Genomic DNA, 21,293 nt, shown 5'->3' with positions numbered 1-21,293 from the left:
TTAACTTCGTTATAATTTTGTTGGAGTTGATTCTCTATTCTCACTGTTGTATGTGTGAGCTTCTTGACATCCTCGACATTTCCAGTGACCTTATTCTCAAGTTCTATTATTTTTTTAGTAAAGTCGCTCATCATCATTGATGACATTGATCAAGCGTATGGTGGTGTATATTCATCCAACTTAACTCGCCTTCATAGCTTGAACCTAATTTTTTTTAATATATAAATAATTATTAATTAATAAATAAATATATAATAATTATAGTTAATAGATAATTAATTAAATTATATTATTAATTAAGTAATAATTAATAAATATAATTAATATTTAATTAAATGTTATAATAATTATAATTAATAATTAATAATTAATAATTTAATATACCAAATGTTATGAATGTGCAGCAAGAGGGATAATGGTGACATGAGGACAATGTGACCTAGAAAGAGTGATTTGTCGGGGTGTAACGCAGTAGGTGCACACCGAAATGATGGATTTGGGGAGTTATGACGAATGGCAGTGGAAACGATCGGGAGAGAGGATAGGACGACAGAACAGGTCTGCGGCTACAGGCCGATAGTGGTTGTGGCAGTGGAACAGTGAACACGGTACGTTGTTGTGGCAAAGCTAGTGGCTTCGATGAGTGTAACAATTCAACAAAGACACAGACAGTTGGATGCAGGGGCAAAACAGATGTGACAGACAGTGGAATGGCGAAGCAGTGTGTGATGGAACAATACAGCGCTGAGCATGGAGAAGCTTGGTAGTGGTGAGAAGTCCTGGAAAACAAGGCGCAAGACATGATGGCAGTCGCAAGGTGGCAAGAAGTGGTGGAGTGAGCACAGACAGCAATGGGAGAAGTAGTCGACTTGTGAGCTAAGCAGCAGAATGTGTACCGCGTAGCAAAATCGCTCTGATACCAGATTAAGCGAATATTTTAATTGTATGAAAAACTAAATGATGAATTTTACAAAGAGGGCCCTTGGCTTAAATATGGCCTTGGGTGCCTTTTCGTGAAGGGGCATGATCTCTTAATCATGCCCTTCTTCCTAATTAAATCTTAATTATACATATTTTAATTTTTTACATAACATAATCCTTTAATTACGAGTCAAGTCACATATTTTCACATAAGGATATCTTGTTGTAAGTCAATGTCTTTTCTCATTGTCATAATTTTATGCCGCACATAGCAATATCAAAGATTATTTAATAAGGTGAAGGGACACCTTTAGTACTTACAGTTGTCTTTAAGAATTCCTCATGGTCCCATGACTGACTAACTTGTTTCAACAAGGTAAAACTTGAAATTCATGTCACAACATTTCCTTGAAGATCATTCATTAAATGAATTCCTCATACTAGTCCCCTTCAAAGGTTTCTTCAAGACAACCTTATGATTCATTTCAATTTTAAGATATACTAAACTCAACAGATTCTCCACTACTATCTCCTTTATATCAGATTCTCCTTCCAATATATTTTCCTTTTCTTTGGTGGCAATTCATATTGTAGCTATATCATGATGTTTTTCTGCGAAAGTTGAAAGGGGGACAATTTCTTCATTTTGGTTCAACGATAACCCTATGGTTTTCCTTCAACTCTCTATTTTCTTTGCAGTTTCTACATGCGCACTAATTCAAATTCCATACTTTGTGCATCCATTTTTAGTTAAAACATTCTTCATTGTTTGTTTCTTTCATATCAATGCCAACTTCTATTATAGGTGTTTACTCTAGCGCTTTAAAATCCTTCAGCGATTTTGTAAATAATCCTTTTATTTCCTATAATGATTCTCAAGTTTCACATAATTCTTTGAAATATTTGTCGATGATTCAAGACTTGGAGCATATAACGGTAGCCTAATGTGGCTCTAACCAGGTGATCATAAAACGTGTCTTTGATACCCAATGTATTAAGGAAACAGTCCATCTTTGTATTTTAAATGCATTGTATGTTGATTTTCAAAGTGCCATAGAGATTAACACAATATTTCTGAATAACTAATAATTACTTTTGATGTTGATCTTCTTTTAAATTATTCCGATATATGTTCAACAATTATACTTCAGAAATTCAACCATACAAGAATAGTAGAACAGTAGAGATCACAAAACATAAAGAGAAGACAAGATTTACCCTAGAAAAAACCACTAAGGGGAAGAGCCCAACAACCTTTTCGGTAGAGAAATTCTTCTGTTCAACAAGAGACACACTTAGACCTTCTAGTCATTAGCTAGGTCACACCTGCTCAAACCCTTAAAGTCAAGCCTCCCAACCTAATCCAAAACTTCGCTTTACCTAATCTGACCCAAAATTTCGACCCTCTTGCAACTACCAGAATCCTAAAATTTCGACCCCCAACAACTACCTATAAATTTCTGCCCCTGCATCAAAAACTGCCCAAAAATATGCAAATTGCAAAGAGAGAGACTATCCATATGCATGAGCTTGAGAGAGAGAGGAGAGGGAGAGATCTAATTCCTCCTCCTTTTCATCCTTCTTATCTTCCTTAATCTTCATTAGGATGCCCAAAAACTATCTTCTTGAGAGGATGTTAATTGTTGGTGAGAGAATGAGCTCGAGCTGTCTTTATATAGTGATCTAATGGGTCGAATGGGTATGTCCGTTGCCTGGGCCGACTTGACTTGGATAGAGGCCGACTTGCAAACTTGGAGCCAAAATTTTCAAATTCAAAATTTTGCATTTCAAATATGCTTTACAATAATCAAATATAAATACATCAACTGGCCAAAATATATAATATGAAGACCGGCCATAGTTACAAAACTCAACATCGTACACAAATGTATTGTAAGAATATATATTGATAGAATGATAAGATGATAGAATGATGATGTTATAAATGCGGGGCCCCATATAAACACTAGATAGGGTGCACTTTCATATGAAGAGACACTCTTTGATAAGACATACTTTTACACCTTTTCATAAATATATATTATTATGTTTGTTACTCATGCCTAGACACTTAGGCCAATGCAAAATCACCTGCCCAAGCTACAATGATCAAAAGATACTAGAAAACATATTATCAAATAGAAGATTCTAGTGCTATTAGTTGCCAAATGCAATGTCATTAGTTTTTCAATGAAGCACGTGCACATTTTAATCTTGCTCATATGGTAGCAAATCATCACTAATGCATAAAGTTCATATCATCAAAACTGCACAATTCCTATTATCAAAGGTTTGTTATTATCTCAATTCAATAACAACCAAATTCCATAGCATTTTAGAAGAGTAAAAGTATTTAACTTGAATTTCCAAGTAGCATAATTTCAACCGTTTAAACTCTGAGTTTCCAATAGCATAAGTCCTTAAATACCAGCCATTGTGGTCACATTCTCTCAAACAAACCAAATACTAAAGCCAATTCCAATCAACAGGTTGCAAGCAAACCCCTTTAAAGACAACACAAAATTGACTCCATGGCAGGTTTCAAGTAATAAAGCAGGGTCTTAATTTAAAAAAAAAATGGCAAAACAATGAATTCCACCAACAAGTAACAGGCCAGTCTATGGCATTCCTTTTCTCGATATGGTACATCCTAAGTTGAACATGGCCGAGTTCCCTACTCCATCGTAACAAAAAAAGTAGAAGTTGCCGAGAATATCTAAAGCATTAATCAAACACTCGATTCCTCAAAGGAACATGCTTTACAAAACCATAAGGTTGTGTAATAGAATCTCCAAAAAATACAAGCCTCATCGAAATAATAAGTCGAAGAACCTTACCGATAATATATAGGTACAAAGATATATGCCTTCTCAAAGATATTCACTCCTTTCAACCACCTCCGAAGTTTTGCAAGAGAAACACCATCCTGCTGTCTTCTCTGTGAAAATTATCATAAAGTAAACATTCAGAATTCAACTCTAAAGTTATGTGAAAGAACTGCACAACATATTGATGAACATAACACCAAAAGACAATGTACAGCATTATGTAAGACAAACATAAGAAAAAAACACATTAAAAATAGGATTATTTGGTGGTTCATGTAACCTTAGACATCAAGTTTATTGCAGGCAAAAATGAAAAAAAAAAAAAAAAAAAAAAAAAAAAAAAAAAATTCTTATATAAATTGGATCTAACAAATCCCATCACCTGAAAAGCGGAGAGAGCCACAATGGATGATTAAAAGTATTTTCATTGTTAGCATCATCTTACATAGCTATAACTATTACTAGATTGTATATTAGCAAACTAGGAAAGAATTTGTCCAAGCCAATGGCAAACCACAACTGAAAAAAATAAAAAGAGCAGCCAATCATCCCAGCTTGATTTTCTAATTACAAAAGCACAGACAGAAAAATAAATTAAAAAATTAAAAAAAAAAAAAAAAAATATATATATATATATATATATATATATATATATATATATATATATCATTAGAATTTTAAAAGCTAAAGCAAAAAAATAATAAGCATCAATTGCCATCATTTGTGCCATTTGCTTGCACAAGTTTGTAACAAGCCAATTTAGTTGGCCAGAACCAAATAAAAAGAAACTGCAAGGCTTACCTACATGTTTTGTTCATTCCTTCACTATTTGTACCATTGGCCATTCTATCATTCAACATCTATTCATTCGTTGACGGTTTGACCCCTTGGACAATATTGTTATGTGTCATTATACATGAAATCCCTTATAAGACAACATAAGCTACCCTAGAGTCTGCTACTGGGGGTAACAAAACTTGGTCATTGCATTCCTCTTTCTATCCATCGTGCAATAAAATTTGTTGGTTGCCTTCATTTTGCTCCATTTCCATAAATTGTCAAGATAAAGCAGTCCAAATGCCCTCACAGATCTGTAATTACAACAGTCAACCCATGTTTGGGGCAAACGAGCCTTCCATGTGACATTGCAAGCAACAAGATTTGAAGTCAAGTGATGAAGTGGACAAGGAAGACATGGCAAGCAAGTAACCTGTACAAGGCAAAGCAGCTCAACGTTAAAGCCAAGGTGACATCTTCAAGCATTTATTCCACACATGGGCATGACATCATCATCGTTGGGCTATTGGCTGGTGTAAAGAAAGAATATGAGAGCAATTGTTGGAATGTTGAAGTTTTATAGTGCAAATTGAAGACCCTAAGTGCTAATCATCCAGGTGTCAACTCAAAATTATCCAAGGGAAAGGTCGAAGAGCTCCAAACCAGCCTAGTCGTTACCATTCCAACGGAAGAAAGGAAGCTGAATTCTCCAAGCAAGCAAAAGAGGCATCTCCAAGAAAGACGTTGAAGAGCCCCCAAGAGCTAAATCAAGCAAGGTAATACCAAGTCAAAGATCAAATCCAAGTATTTTATCTCAAGGTAATCGTCAGGAAGATTGTGGACCAAGGAAGAAGATCGAGCTCTACTTAAGCAAGATTAAGCCTTTTTCAAGCAAACTGAAGAACACTTATGCATGAAAGAGAGCCCCAAGGGCTATTTCAAATATGTAGAAGCCAAATCAAGAGAGAATCTAAGGTAATGTTACATCCTCAAGGCAAGTTTATTATACATACCATAGGCAGATATATTCTGTTGAGTTTTTTGTTAGCTTGCTATTAGTTCTTTTTGACTAAAAAAAATAAAGGTTACCTAAAAGTTTAACATTATGAAATAAAATTTATTATTTTTAAATAAAATTTAAATTCATTTATCTCAGATATTATTGGTTCAAATGTTTAACTTCTTATTGTGTAATCATGACAAGAATTAACCTCAATGTACTACATTATTAATTTCTAATCACAGTCCACCAGTCAGCTTCCACTTTGTACCTGCATCTACTTCAGGGAGAGTACCTCTCTACTATTCATAAAATTTTGTACTTTATACGATAGTTAAATTCTCATTCTGATCATTGCTTTACAGATTTAACCGAAATGCAGCGTAAGTTTGTAAAGTCTAATTTGTCACTTTAGTGGTGGGATAAAGTTCCTTGATTGTTGTAGTGTTAAAAAGTTTCTTTATTCATGATAAGCGTTATTATAATTCCTAACATTTCACACCATACAAAATTATATGGACTATCCATTCCCTACACTCTAACAAGAATCGAATAAAATATGTATTTCAAACTTGACCGGGAAAGTGGGACATGGACTTGTGGTTTTCAATAAAGTAGGAATCTTGTGTCCAAAGACAAAAATATTTTTTTTATTTCCACGCAGTTAAGTGTTGTTGTACAATGTGCATTTTGTGATGTTTTTTTCTATTTATTTAGTTTGTATTTATTTGTTTTGAAAATAAATTACTGCAAAAAAGAGTTATGTTAAAGGTTGAGGAAAGGTTACGATGAATAGATATATATATATATATATAAAGTTAAATTTATATATCAAAAATTTGAAATTAATATTTTAAGATGATTAAATGTGAAGTACAGTAAAGTTCGTTGAAAAAAATAATTGATTAAAAATAAAATTAATGAAATACATTTTTTTTAAATGTACAATTAAATCCATAATTTAGAAGTTGTTGTTATTATATGGTTAAGTTTCACTATTATATTTTTTCTTTATCTTTTTAAATATCAAAACAAAAAATGTAGACTTAACAGATAATAAAATAATAATATAGATATATATGTTGTAGTTGATTACTTTTATAAATATCTGAATTCTTTTTATCCATTATGTAACTTACATTTTAGTCACATTTTCTTTCAATTATATTAGACAATCTTTATAAATTATTGGTCTTTACAAAAGTATTGTATTGGCATCAATGTTTTTAAAACCGGAACCGGTGACCAGACCGGTCCACCTAATGAACCGGTTTACCGACCGGAACCGGTCTAACCGGGACTGGTTTGGTCTAAACGAACCGGTTTTAAAAAAATACATTAAATAATTAATTTTTAATGAAACAAAACTATTTTTAAGATGTAAAACCATGATTCCAAGCCAATAGAGACAAAATATGCAAAGTTTGCTCATTTATATACCATGTAAAGGTGAATATATCAAAATGGCACCGAGTACAATACATATCATCGACAAAATAGCAAAATACATAAGAAATGAGGCTCTAAATGGCCTATAAAGTCCAAAAACAATGCGGCAAGCTATGAGGCCATTGACCTACTACAAGTCTACAGTGTACACATGATCAATCATCAAGTTCATCACCACTACTAGACACAGGATCATCATCAGGAGCTACATAGACATCATCTAGTTCAGAGTCTGAGGATGCCTCAGCCTGATCTACAACCTCAGTATCAATGCCACCAATGACAATAGAAGTGGACCTAATGGAAGCACGAGTTGGTCGACCTGCATGACTAGTGCCTTCCATTGGTTCTTTGCCTTTCCTTGATGCCGCTATTGATCCTAGTTCTGATGCCACCACATAATCTGCATCATCTCCCGCTAAAGCCATGTCGATATCAAAATCAGCCTCAAACACAGGTTCTTCAGTCTCCTCCACCCATTCTGATGTTGGATCAATATTGTCCAACACAATGGCATCTAGATCAGGAGTTTTGCTCATCATTTGGAGCTCCGATTGCATTTATTGTTTAGCCCCAAACCATGAAATCCTGAAAACCATTAAGTCTGCTGAATTTTGAGTGAAATCTAAAATTCTAGTTTCTCCATATGAAATCCAATGAGGTCGAAACCACTCTCAAACATCCTGAGTCATTTCATGGTAATGTTAAAAATTTAAGTAAAAGGATGAAAATGAAAATTAAAGGAAATGTCACTTTTACTTTAAGAATTTAACATTACCATGAATTGCTAACATTGTTAGGGTTGAAACACCCTTAGTTTCCCCCCAAAACCCCTGAAACACAGTTAAAAATATGATTTTTAAACTTTACGGTGGGCATGCCTAAAACCGGCCGGTTTAGGACAAAACCGGCCGGTTTGATACAAACCGGCCGGTTCCGTCCTAAACCGGCCGGTTTTCACCGGTTAGGGCCAAAAAAAGGTGAAATGCCAAGTCAAACCGGGTTTTTTGGCCGGTTCGGACCGGCAGCCTTGCTAACCGGCCGGTTTGACCGGTAACCGGTTTTTGAAAACGGTTTTAAAAACTATGATTGGCATATGAAAGACAAACACTTAGTAAGTAAATTTCATTCCTTAGCTAAACATTCCATCATTTGAAACAAGGAGAAAAGCCCTTCTTTTCAATGGATGATTTTTAATAAAAAACTTTATAATAACCAAATTTGATTCACAAATAAGATATCTAAAATATTGGTATATAAAGATATCCATTAAGATAAATATTTAATATATAAAGTATGAGTAAAAACGATATCATTATATCCTTTCATTAAGAATCATGTCCTTTGAGATATGATTTCATTCTTATTAATTATACTTATTAACAATTATCATTTATTTATATTTATTACATTGCATTTCCCTTCAAAAATGCTTTGTACTCAAACCATATTTATGAAAAGGCTTAATGTATTTTTCTATCGCTTGTAATTTCTTTACACCATTCTCTATTCTTGATTTTGTCATAGTTGGTAACACAAGACGATATGAACCTTTGAGTGTTGAGCAAAATTGTCGAACTGAAAAAGAGCCATCCTAATTCATTGGCATCAATAAATTTTGGAATTTAAGTCAGTTGCTTTTGTCCTTGGTGATATTGATACACTAATTGATTAAGATATCTTCTCTCATGATTTCGATGCCGATAAGAAGTTCTTGTAACATAATTTCACATTATTGTGCTGGTAGCATTTACTTTTTTTACTTGTGGAATATGATTTTCTTCATGCCCTAATGTTGCTTGGTTGATCATGGGGCGTTTGAGTGAATGTATCTTCTCTCATGATTTGGATGTCGATAAGAAGTTCTTGTAACATAATTTCACATTATTGTGCTTGTAGCATTTACTTTGTTTACTTGTGGAATATGATATGTTGCTTGGTTGGTTATGGGGCGTTTGAGTCAATGTATTTATGTTGCGATCAATATTTGTTTATAAAAATATTTTTGACATTTTAAAGTAATATATTATAAAATTTGGAAGTATTTGTTAATATATTCATTTATGTATTTATGATAAAGTATATAAAATATCTATATTTTTACTTTACTAGAGAATATTTATTTGAGTAAATTCATGTTACCTAACCATCCAAGATTTGTCCTTAGCATGGATCATATTGTGCTTTCCTTAATTTGATATCTTGGTTTTATAAAAGTAGATATTTCATGCACATGTAACATGAAATGACTTAAAAAAAATTAATCTCAATGTAAGAGCATCACTTTAAAATAATATTTGTAGTTAGTTTGCAAGCTGATTTTCTAATTAATATGTAAATTAAGGAGTTTTTAAATTTTTACATAGTAAAAAGATTATTAAAATAATTTATTTATAATGTTAATTACTTTAATATATATATATATATATATATATATATATATATATTGTAAGGTTGTTGGGACTACATCTTCATCATGTCCAATATATCAACTCAATCAGGGTGGGGAATTGAATTGAACTAGTGACTTCACATCAAAGAATGCCTTAACAGAGCACCCGATCACCGTTTATCCAAGACCCCATGGACATTTATTATAATTTTTCAATTTAAAAATAATAAAATAAATTAAAGTATTAAGTGTATTATATTTTTCAATTAATATCTTATTGTTTTGAATTTTTTAAGTGAAAGTAATTAGAATTATCACAAAAGTTATTTTAAGTTTTTGGATGTTTTAAATATCTATCCATCATTATTTTTTTTAAAGCTTTATGCACAGTGTTAAATTTGTATCATTATAATTTTTTTAAACAATTTTAATAACAAAATTATTAATATCTTAATTATATTTCTTCTTTATTTAAACTAAGCAGTAGGTACTCGCTACATGGCTTGTTTTTTCTATGTTTGACGTCACTTTATTTATTGAGGGTTTTATGACCAACTCTTGAGCTTGAAAAGTAATTTCTATGCCTCATGAAAGTGTCTTGCCTTATAGTATAGGCATGGGTCTTCATTTAAGGCATATTTTGAAGAATAATAAGCATTATATGAGCCTTTGTTGGAGCTACTTTTTCAGGAGCCATTAGGCATACCATTGCAGATAGCATGCAGAGGACATTGGCCATTGCACATGTCACATTGCATGAAGAGATGAGCAAGACACCTTTGTTGCCTCAAGGCCCACCAGTTGCATTACATGATGATTCATATCTCGAGAGTTGACCAACTTTTGTCATATGCGCATACATGTCGTGATACCATCCGTGATACTTGGAGATTGTACGACCCATGTGACATAGGCCAAGTAAATATATACGAAACTTTTGACTCTTATCATCAAATTTTACATTATTTATATTAATAAGTTTTTATCAGATTTCATTTATATTAATAATTTCATGATAACATGCATGCATAACAAAGCTACACAGATGAGCTTTTGAGGTCATCTGAGGGGGCAGTTGACCAGATAAAGTAGCCTCCATCACCTTTCTCCTAGCCATTGGAGCACCAAATGAAAGAGAAAAATTCAATGAACGTTGTTGTGCAATCACAAGTGGAACGTTTTGTCATATAGAATCAAAGAGACCCCTATTATTTAGGGTTAAGATTATCCAAGCATTTTGTGGATCGCAAGGCTCTTGTTTTGTGGGAGACCAAGGATGGAATTTAGAAGAGCCTCATCTATAAATATAGGCATTCTTCTCCTTGGAAAATCATTGTAAACTTATTGAGCTATCTAATACAATGTGAATTTTTTCATGGAACAAAAGGGTTTGCATGTAAATTCTCTTCTTTTGTTTGGTAGATCAAATATTTTTCAAACACAATTTTGGAGAAGCACAAAGTTACTACAAGGCTAAGCTAACACAATTTTGGAGCAGCACAAAGTTACTACAAGGCTAAGCTAATTGATCCTTTTTCCTAAGACTAACACTTTTTCCTTTGGTTAGTGCCTTTTTTTTCTTTTTTATAATTGAGGCCCAATATATCATTGGGCCAAAACTTGTGCTTTTGTGCACTTTTCTTTTCTCAAGAAGGTTGCCTTTTTAGGCATGTACATAATTTGTAAGTTTATATATTTGGCAGGTTTGAGTGTTGGTCGTGGTTCCTAGCTAGCAACTCAAGGGTGGTCTAAGCTTCCTTGCATGGGAAAGTAAGAAGTTAAGTAGCATCTTTGTCACTGGCTTTTGTCTTGAACCGACATTTGGCATGGATCAAAATCATATCTCTGGGTAAATTTTCAAGGATTATGAATTCAAAGTCATAAGTTGTGAAATAATTAAATAATTAATTTTTATTTAATTATTTAATCACATGGAAAAGGAGTCAAATAGTTTTAATGAGACAATGGGAGTTTTTAATAAATGTCTTCATGCGTAAACCTAGGGGAAAAAGCGAGATTTTTCCAATTCAATGAAGAGATGTGAAAAGCAGATTTTATTGATGTTTCCACTCAAGAAGTGAAGCAAAGAACGCAGATTTTGTGTTTTTGCGAAAACAATTGAAAGTGAAAAAGGAAGAAAGGACGGCTTTACTAACAAACTTTTGCTCTTTCCAACATTTCCTTGTTGTGACCCATAGCATCAAACTAGTTTGAGAGAGGAAATGTTTCTTCCATATATGTATATTGCAGCACTGGTACAAGGGTTGGACATTTTTTTTAGATGCTTTGGTAGTAGCAGAGAACTCACCTTCAATGTTCTAGTCTCTCAGACCACTATCTCCACTGCAAGCAAAGGAACTCACGGAAACCTGTCACTCAAAACTCATTATGGTGTAACCAACTTTTTGGGTAATTTGTGATTTCTTATGTTTGATTCCAACTCTTTGAATGTATTGGAGGCCATTGAATGAACTTATTTTGCAATGTAATGGTGTATTGAAGTGCACTAGTTTTGAATTATTTCACTCGAGGCATACATTCGTTTCTCGCATCACTTTCAATTCCATTGCCACTAATACTTTCATAAATCTAATTTCAATCATTATAAATTTCATTCTCAAGAACTACTTCACTTTTGGTTGTTTATCGACAAGTCAAAACTGAATCTTTGTTACATGCTAATCAAATTAATGCTTTACAGAAGAATATAAACTGGTTAATGTTGAAGAATGTAGCTAAGGTCGGTCTTCCTAATGCCATTGTTATCATTGTATTTGGTTTCCAACATATTTATCATGCTTATATTGATCAAAAATTTGTATTTGTAAGTCGTATTTTTCATGACATTTAAAAGAAGAAAAAATTATCATTTTAAAGACCTCCACAAGTGCTAGTCAGCTTCATGCTGGAACAGGTCAGCTTGCCCACCTATGATACCCATTCGTCATTGAAAAAGATTATATATGAATATCCTTTCACTCCCTTTGAAGGTGTATTCGAACTGCAATAGAGAAACTCACATTTTCTGTGGAAGATGAAGTAGAAAGACTATAATAAGGCAGCCGAAATATTCTTCTGCAATAAGAAATCCGAATTATTCTTATTGTATTCTTCTAGAATCAAAAAAGACAAAGGAAGGTGATCAAATCTGAAGCTCCTACCCTCTCTACCTTACCTTGCTCCAACATTTAATTGAAAACATACGAATATGTGATAAGGAGCTTGAATCTGCTCAGAAGAAGGAGGTATACGAAGTCTAAAAATTCAGTTCTCTTTTGTCATCCGAAGTCTACAATAAGCCGAACTTGAAGAAGGATTACAAACCATTTGAAGTCTGCACTAGGTCAAAGATTGAAGGAGAATCCTTGTTAAAATTGGCAACCAGGGCTAAATTCCACCTTGGGATAGTGCATTTGATGGAGATGATGATTGCATTAAATTCCCCTTTTCGAGAGGACCAAAATTGATATAAAGATCATCTAATTTGGACAAGCAGAAGTGTGATTTTGAATTTATGCCCACACGTGCAAATTGTTCAGGTTGGCCACATCAACATGTAGGCTCAAGAAGCCCAATGGACGTGTCTCTTCACCCACAACGAATTGTATAAATACAAGTGACCTCACACCTCATTTGGCACCATCATCACTCACACATTCTTCTCTCTCCTTCTCTCATTGGTTCGTACAGCTATTGGGCAGCTTCTCTCTCTCACACGTGGCAAGAAGGACAAGTTTTCTGGGCTGAATTGCAGGACTGAAATTTCAGACTGCAGACCAAGTTTGACCAGTGTTGACCAAGGGGTTGTTGACCAGCTTTGACTGCAATTTTTGGAGGATCTTTTCTGTCTCTTTAGGCTGCATTTCTGGGCACAGAAATCGAGGGAATCTGGGCAGTTTGACCAGTGTTGACTTCAGGGTTGACTGCAGTTTGACCGCAGAAAATTACAACAGTTTTTCTCTCTCCTTTGACCGAGTTTGACCAAGTTTTTTTGGGCTGACTTTGACCTCCTAATCAGGGCAAGTTTGACTGAGGAAGACCGAGCTGTTTTGAGGATGATTTATTGCTGATTTCACTAGCGTTGACCTTTTGGTTAGGGCTGAAGTTTGACTGCACTTGACTACAGAAATTGACAGGGCTGATTTGACTATGAATTGGGCAAGTCAATTTGATTTGTGCACTCTCTCTCTGCTGAATTTTTGAGATAATAATAAGAAGAATTGATCAAAGGGTTTTTCCCTAGCATCTGCCAAATCCAGTGTCCTCTTATCTTGGCTTGTCTTCTGCATATTGTTTTATGCTCTATCTACTTTTACTGTCAATGTGATTAATGGTTAATGTGATTGCTACTGGAAATCTAAATTGAAATTGCCATTGGCTTGTTTAAGGAACATTGAAGTAATTGTGCTGAGCATAGAACATACCATTGTTAACTAAATTTAACATGGTATCAGAACCCGGAATAAGACAAAGCCCAAGAAAGAGAGAGAAAAGCAATCACTAAGAAAAGAGTTGTTGGACGATAATATTGGTCTAGCTTCAATGGCGACTACATCATACTTCAAATCCGAGGATAAGCTCAAAGACAAATCAGACTATCATGCATGGAAGATGACTTTGGATTTGACTTTGGAAGAGAATGATGCTATGGGCTATGTAAAGGGAAGAGTGGTGGAGCCTCCTTCAAATGCACCTGTTGCTGCAAAGAAGAAATACAAGAAAGGTGAGGTCAAAGCTAAAACAATCATTATAGACTCTATTCAAAAGCATTTCGTTGCTTATATTTCTAATCTAGAAACATCTAAGGAGAGTATGATAAGCTGGTTGGGATGTTCAAAATGAACAACGCAAATCAAATCCTCTTTCTGGAAAACAAGTTGAAGGATATCAAGATGGACAAAGGGGATTCTATCCAATCCTACTTCATGAGGATTACTGAAATCAAGAATGATCTTCTATCTATCGGAGTAGTTGTTGCTGACAAGGAACCCACTCTCATTGCTCTTGGAGGTCTCACAAGTGCATGGAATGTGCTTAAAACCACTATTCTTGACAATGACAGGATTCCTAGTTTCAATGAATTATTGGCTAGATGCACACAAGAAGAGATGAGGATGATGGAGAGAGACAAGCCTTCAAATAGAAATGGACCTACTGCTTTCTCTACTCATGCAAAGAGGAAGAACAATGTTGTTCCAAAGAGACAAGGTCAAGGATTCAAGCACGGATTCAAAGAAGGAAGAAAAGGAAGGTGTTACAACTGCAACAAGTTTGGCCACTATGCTAGACAGTGTCCTCACAAGAAGGATACTCCACGAGATGACAACAACAACAATCACAACAATTTCAAAGGCAATGGCAATCAAAGGAACAACAGGTTCAACAACAAAGGAAAGAGGAATGCTCCCTTTGCTCGATATGGTAATGGTCGATCTCTCAAAAGGACAAGAAATTCCAGGTGTGAGGAAACAAATGTTGTAGAAAAACAAAAAGAATTTTATCTTATTTCCGCCCTCACTACTGCCTCTCCTCCGAACACTTTGGATCATTGGTTGATTGATAGTGGTGCCTCAAGGCACTTCACTGGGTACAAGGAGGCCCTTTCAAATTTGATTGAAAAGAAGACTAATTTGGAGATCATACTTGGAGAAAATGCCACCTACCCTGTGAAAAGGATAGGGGCTATCACACTTCACTTAAATCAAGGTCAAACCCTTCACTTACAAGAAATATTGTATATACCTTATTTGAAGAAGAACCTGGTGTCTATTTCTGCAATGGAAGATAAAGGCTTCAAGGTAGCATTCATTGATGGAAAGGTACGTATTTGGCAAAGAAACCCTAAATACACATTTACACTTGGATTTAGGGTTGAAGGTCTCTATCAAGTTTGAGGAAGTCCTTTGGGAGCTATGACTTGCAATACTTCTCTTCAATCTGAATTATGGTGAGGAAGATGGTCACAGGTATGCCCGAATTCAACATAGATCATGAATGTGTTTGTCAAGATTGTGCAGCTAGAAAACATACAAAGGGATCATTCCCTCCAAGTGAAAGTCAAACTACCGACATTCTTCAATTGGTCCATTCTGATCTATCTGGTATGTTGCATGTAACATCATTAGGAGGATACTTATACTATGCAATTTTTGTGGATGACTTCTCTCGCAAAACATGGATCTATTTCTTGAAGAAGGACAAAGTGTTCAAATGGTCATGTTCTTTCAAAGCCTCGGTTGAAAATCAAATAGGGAAGACTGATAATGGAACCGAATATGAATCAAATGAACTCAATGACTATTGTAAAGAGGTTGGCATTAAGAGGGAGACCACCACTCCATATACTCCTGAGCAAAATGGAGTTGTTGGAAGAAAGAATCGAACAATCATAGAAGCCACCCGTGCCATGCTTCATGACCAAAGCCTACCGAGGTTTTTATGGGGAGAAGTTGCCAACACTGTCGTATATATTCAAAATAGGAGCCTGCATCAAGCCTTGGATTTCAAGACACCCGAAGAAGTTTTCACTGGTAAGAAACCTGATGTTTCTCATTTGAGAATATTTGGATGTCTCGTGTATGTTCATATGCTTAAAGAGAAAAAAAACAAGTTAGAAGCATCTGGGAAGAAGGGAACAATTGTAGGCAAAAGTGAAAATTTGAAGGCATATAGAATCTATGTGCCTAGTCAAAGAAAAGTGGAAATAAGTCGTGATGTCACTTTCGATGAAGATTCTGTGCTTGGGAAAGCTAGAGATCTTGTAGTAAAGCGGGATGAATCTCCTACAGATGAACTGATCCCCGAAGTTGAAGGCCTGATGGATACCATTGATCCACCTCCTGGTAATCCCTCTACCTCAAGGAAAAGACCTTTGTCGCTCAAAGATACTCTCGAAGATGTTGAAAGACATATTGCTCCAAGAGGGACATTTCATGAAAGTAAAAAGTCGAACAGGTATCAAGGGTACTTAGCTCCTATGAGTACTATTGTTCAATTTGAGCCATGTACATCCGAAGAAGCCATGAAACACCGAGTATGGAAGGATGCGATGAATGAGAAGTATGAATCAATCATGAAAAATGATGTATGGGATGTGGTTCCTAGACCCAAGGACAAGTCTGTGGTTACTTCTAAATGGCTTTACAAAATCACACATGGCATTGATGGGAGTGCTGAAAATTACAAGGCCAGGTTCGTTGCTCGAGGCTTTTTTCAAAAGGAAGGAGTGGACTATGACGAGATATTTCCACCAATTGCCCGATACACCACTATCTGATCTATTATTGTTCTCGCTGCCACTCAAGGATGGAGCCTACACCAAATGGATGTTAAAACTACTTTCTTGCATGGATCACTTAAGGAGGAAGTCGACGTAGAACAACTTGAGTGGTTTGAAGTACAAGATCGAAGGACACACGTATGCAAGCTGAAGAAATCCCTCTATGGGTTGAAGGAAGCCCCTAGGGCTTGGTATGAGAGGATTGATAGCTATCTTATGAAGTTGGGATTTACAAGGAGTGAAGTTGACTCTAACCTATATTTCAATGTTGAAAAGGACAAGCCTCTCATTCTGGTCCCTTATGTGGATGATCTCTTTTTGACAGGTGCAAACCCTCTCATTTATCAATGCAAGAGGGAGTTGGCTTCTGAGTTCGAAAATGAAGGGCCTAGGTTTGATGCACTACTTCCTAGGCCAGGAGGTCTGGCAAAACCCAAGTGAGATTTTTCGTTCTCAAGGAAAATACATTGTGACGCTGCTCGAGAGATGTGGGATGGTGGATTGAAAGTATGTGTCTACTCCGTTGGAACTCAACTTCAAGAAGCTATGTGAAAGTACTATTGGGCCCAAATTGGCAAATCCTTCCGAATATAGACAACTTGTGGGGGCCCTGATATTCTTGGTAAACTCTTATCCGGACATATGCTTCGTTGTGAATACGTTGAGTCAATTTATGGTTAAGCCTCATCACATACATTGGATTGTTGCTAAGAATCTCTTGAGGCATCCCCATGGCACAATAAACTATGGAGTGAGATACATTGTCAGGAATTTGATGCTACATGGACATCTTTTTGTTGACTAGGCCGACAGTGTGGTGGATCGTAAGAGCACGTCTGGATGTTGCTTCTCATTGGGGTCTGCTTCAATTTCTTGGATGAGCAAGAAGCAAAAATCAATTGATCTAAGCATCGTCGAGGCCGAATACATTGCAACTACTATGGCCTATTGTGAAGTTGTTTGGTTGAGGAAGCTCTTCAGTGAGCTATTTGAGCATGTGTTGGATAACACTGTGATCTTCTGTGACAACCAGAGTTGGATTCGCCTTTCAGAGAAGCTCGTGTTCCACAACTGCTCCAAGCACATTGATATCAGGTACCACTTTATCCGAGTTATGGTACAGTGGGAAGCAATAAGGCTCCAACACATCAGCACTGATGAGCAGGTCACAGATATCCTCACGAAGCCCTTGTGGAAGGTCAAGTTCTTAACCTTCTGAGAGAGACTTGGAGTCGTGGAAAGACCCTCCCATGAGGGTCCTTCTTGAGTTGAACATTGTACTCTAGGAGCTCCTGGGGGATTGGCGTACTTCTTGGAGCTATGAGCGACCATTGGGTGACTGGTTCACTTTCCCCTATTAGTGTGCTGTGTACAAGGGGAGTGGTTCACCTTCCCCTGTGATACCCCATGATGGTAGACATGTGTGTAGGGTGAATGGTTCACCTTCCCCTGCGACTTCGGACACATGTACGTAGGGTGAGTGATTCACCTTCCCCTATGATTAACATATGCATAGGATGAGTGGTTCACCTTCTCCTATGGCATATGAGCAAGATGAGTGGTTCACCTTCTCCTATGGCATATGAGCAGGATGCATGGTTCACCTTCTCTTGTCGATGCCCCTGCATACATCTTACCCATGTAGTTCGGGACTCATGGGAAATAACTCTCATCTGGCCAATGAGTTGGGAAACGTGGATAGGGACCATAGCACTATCGATGGACGCATCGTGTATTGTTGTACTCCCTATGTCTAGGATGCATGGTGTTCAACAACTTGATCTGGGAGCAATTGAGGTTCTACCTATGGACTAATTTTTGTCAGTGGAGAGTGGTAAGGTCTTGTGACTCACTCTCGATCAATTCTTCTTCATTATTACATCATGGTTCAGCAAAACAGAGATGAAATTCCAGAAATGGTACATGACGACAGGATGGCATGGTGGTCAATGACGATGATGGATGGATTGGCAGGTAGAATTCTCCCTAGTTGAAAGGGAAAGTTAAATTGGAAACTAGCGCCCAATTCCACATTGGGACAGCTCATTTGATGGAGATGATGATTGCATTAAATTCCTCTTTTCGAGAGGACCAAAATTGATATAAAGATCATCTCATTTGGACAAGCGGAAGTGTGATTTTGAATTTATGCCCACACATGTGCAAATTGTTCAGGTCGGCCACATCAACATGTAGGCTCAAGAAGCCCAATGGACCCTCAATGAATTGTATAAATACAAGTGACCTCACACCTCATTTGCCAACATCATCACTCACACATTCTTCTCTCTCCTTTCATTGGTTCGTACAGCTATTGGGCAGCTTCTCTCTCTCACACGTGTGGCAAGAAGGACGAGTTTTCTGCGTTGAATTGCAGGACCGAAATTTCAGACTGCAGACCAAGTTTGACCAACGTTGACCAAGGGGTTGTTGACCAGCTTTGACTGTGATTTTTGGAGGATCTTTTCTGTCTCTTTAGGCTGCATTTCAGGACACAAAAATCAAGGGAATCTGGGCAGTTTGACCAGCACTGACTTCAGGCTTGACAGCAGTTTGACTGCAAAAAATACAACATTTTTTCTCTCCTCTGACTGACTTTGACCAAGTTGTTTTGGGTTGACCCTAATCAGGCCGAGTTTGACTAAGAAATATTGAGTTGTTTTGAGGATGATTTATTGCTGATTTGACCAGAGTTGACCTTTTGGTTAGGGCTGAAGTTTGACTGCAGAAATTGACAGGGTTGTTTTGACTTTGAATTGGGCAAGTCAATTTGATTTTTGTATTCTCTCTCTGCCAAACTTTTCATATAATAATAAAAGGACTTGATCAAAGGATTTTCCCCACATTGGGATTTTTCCTTGGCATCCGCCAAATCTGGTGTCCTCTTGTCTTCTGCATATTGTTTTATGTTCTATCAATTTTACTGTCAATGTGATTAATGGTTAATGTGATTACTACTAGAAATCTATATTGAAATTGCTATTGGGTTGCTTAAGGAACATTGAAGTAATTGTGCTTAGCAAAGAATATACCATTGTTAACTAAATTTAGCAATCCCTTGCTATCTGAAGTCTGAATTTTGAATTTTTTGTGGAGGATCCAAAGTCTTTACAATCCTTATTGTTCCTATTGTTTAGAGGTGATATCTAGGCCAAGTCCTAGAAGAGTCTAGGCCACGACCTAGAAGCGAAATCTGATTCTAGTCATACTTGTTCTACTCCAGAGGTCTGTCTAAAGAGAATCTGAAGCTACAGAGGTCTATGTGAAGTTGAGATCTGAAGTTTGTGAAGATAGCAGAATAAACAGAGATCTGGATTATGTGAAGAGGACCAAGATCTCTAAGTTGAGGTTGAAGTCTCGATCTAAAGTTTGAAATCTTCAGCATATTGTTTTATGTTCTATCTATTTTTACTGTCAATGTGATTAATGATTAATGTGATTGTTACTGGAAATCCATATTGAAATTGCCATTCGGATGCTTAAGGAACATTGAAGTAATTGTGCTAAGCATAGAACATACCATTGTTAACTAAATTTAACAATCCCTTGCTATCTGAAGTCTGAATTTTGAATTTTCTGTTACAGGATCCAAAGTCTTTACAATCCCTATTGTTCCTATTGTTTAGAGGTGATATCTAGGCCAAGTCCTGGAAGGAGTCTAGGCCAAGGCCTAGAAGAGAAGTTTGTTCCTAGTCATACTCGTTCTACTCCATAGGTCTGTCTAAAGAGAATTTGAAGTTCTACTCCATAGGTCTGTCTAAAGAGAATCTGAAGCTACAAAGGTCTAAGTGAAGTTGAGATCTTAAGTTTGTGACCCGAAGTTTGTGAAGATAGCAGAATAAACAGAGATCTGGATTATGTGAAGAGGACCAAGATCTCTAAGCTGAGGCTGAAGTCTCGATCTAAAGTTTTAAATATTTTTCAAGTTTGTAATCCTATTGAAAGACGTTGTGAAGAGGACTCTAGCACTTGTGGAAGGCTACATTGACTTTGATTTCTCTTGTTGATTTGAAGATTTCTCTAAGAAGAAGGTTGTTGGGTTTTTCCCCACAGGGGCTTTCCCAGGATAAATCTTTGTCTCTTTTCGTGTGTATTGTGGTTGATCTGATAATTGCTTGATGAAGAAATATTGAAGATAATAAAAGAACATAATATTCACAAGTAATTATCAAGTTAAGGAATTTCATCATCTTTCTTGAAATTCCAACATGGTATCAGAGCTTATGGTTGAAAAGCCTTGGTAAAGGAAGGAACAGTGAGATCAAGATCATTCTTGGAGACTGGATCTTTGTTAAAGAGACATTGATATTCTAATCTGATCTATACTAATGGCATCCTCAATGAAGTCAAAAAACAAATTACAAGGAGCTTCAAATTTTAGAGCCTGGAAAACAAGGATTGATCTTATCCTTGCAAGAAACAAAGTTTTGGATATCGTGAAAGGCAAAATAAAGAACCAACAGATGGCACAGAGAAAGAAAAGTTCAAGTAAAATGATATAATTGCCATGAGCCTCATTATGGATTCAATCAAAGACAATCTAATTCCCTATATTTCCAACCTAGATACCTCAAAGAAGATGTATGATGCTCTCTCTAAACTATTTACAATCAACAATATTGGTCAAGTAGCAAGCTTGAAGAATGA

The 21,293-nt window shown here is 36.0% G+C and overlaps 1 protein-coding gene across 2 annotated transcripts in view; it reads right to left on the bottom strand.

The window, feature by feature from the left end:
- The window catches only part of LOC149260620 (uncharacterized), a 368,482-nt gene that overhangs the window by 143,563 nt on the left and 203,626 nt on the right, over positions 1 to 21,293 (bottom strand). For both annotated transcript variants that reach the window (XM_089420916.1, XM_089420919.1), the window contains exon 10: positions 3,759 to 3,859. In XM_089420916.1, coding sequence (XP_089277042.1) covers positions 3,759 to 3,859 — 101 coding nt within the window. The remainder of the gene's footprint in view (positions 1 to 3,758; positions 3,860 to 21,293) is intronic.

The sequence above is a fragment of the Pinus tabuliformis genome, chromosome 6 (assembly GCF_031772625.1).
Source record: "Pinus tabuliformis cultivar Carrire ecotype Pingquan chromosome 6, CPIR1, whole genome shotgun sequence".
NCBI lineage: Eukaryota > Viridiplantae > Streptophyta > Pinopsida > Pinales > Pinaceae > Pinus > Pinus tabuliformis.
Note: the sequence above shows the minus strand (reverse complement) of the source record. Positions and strands in the feature narration are given on the sequence as shown.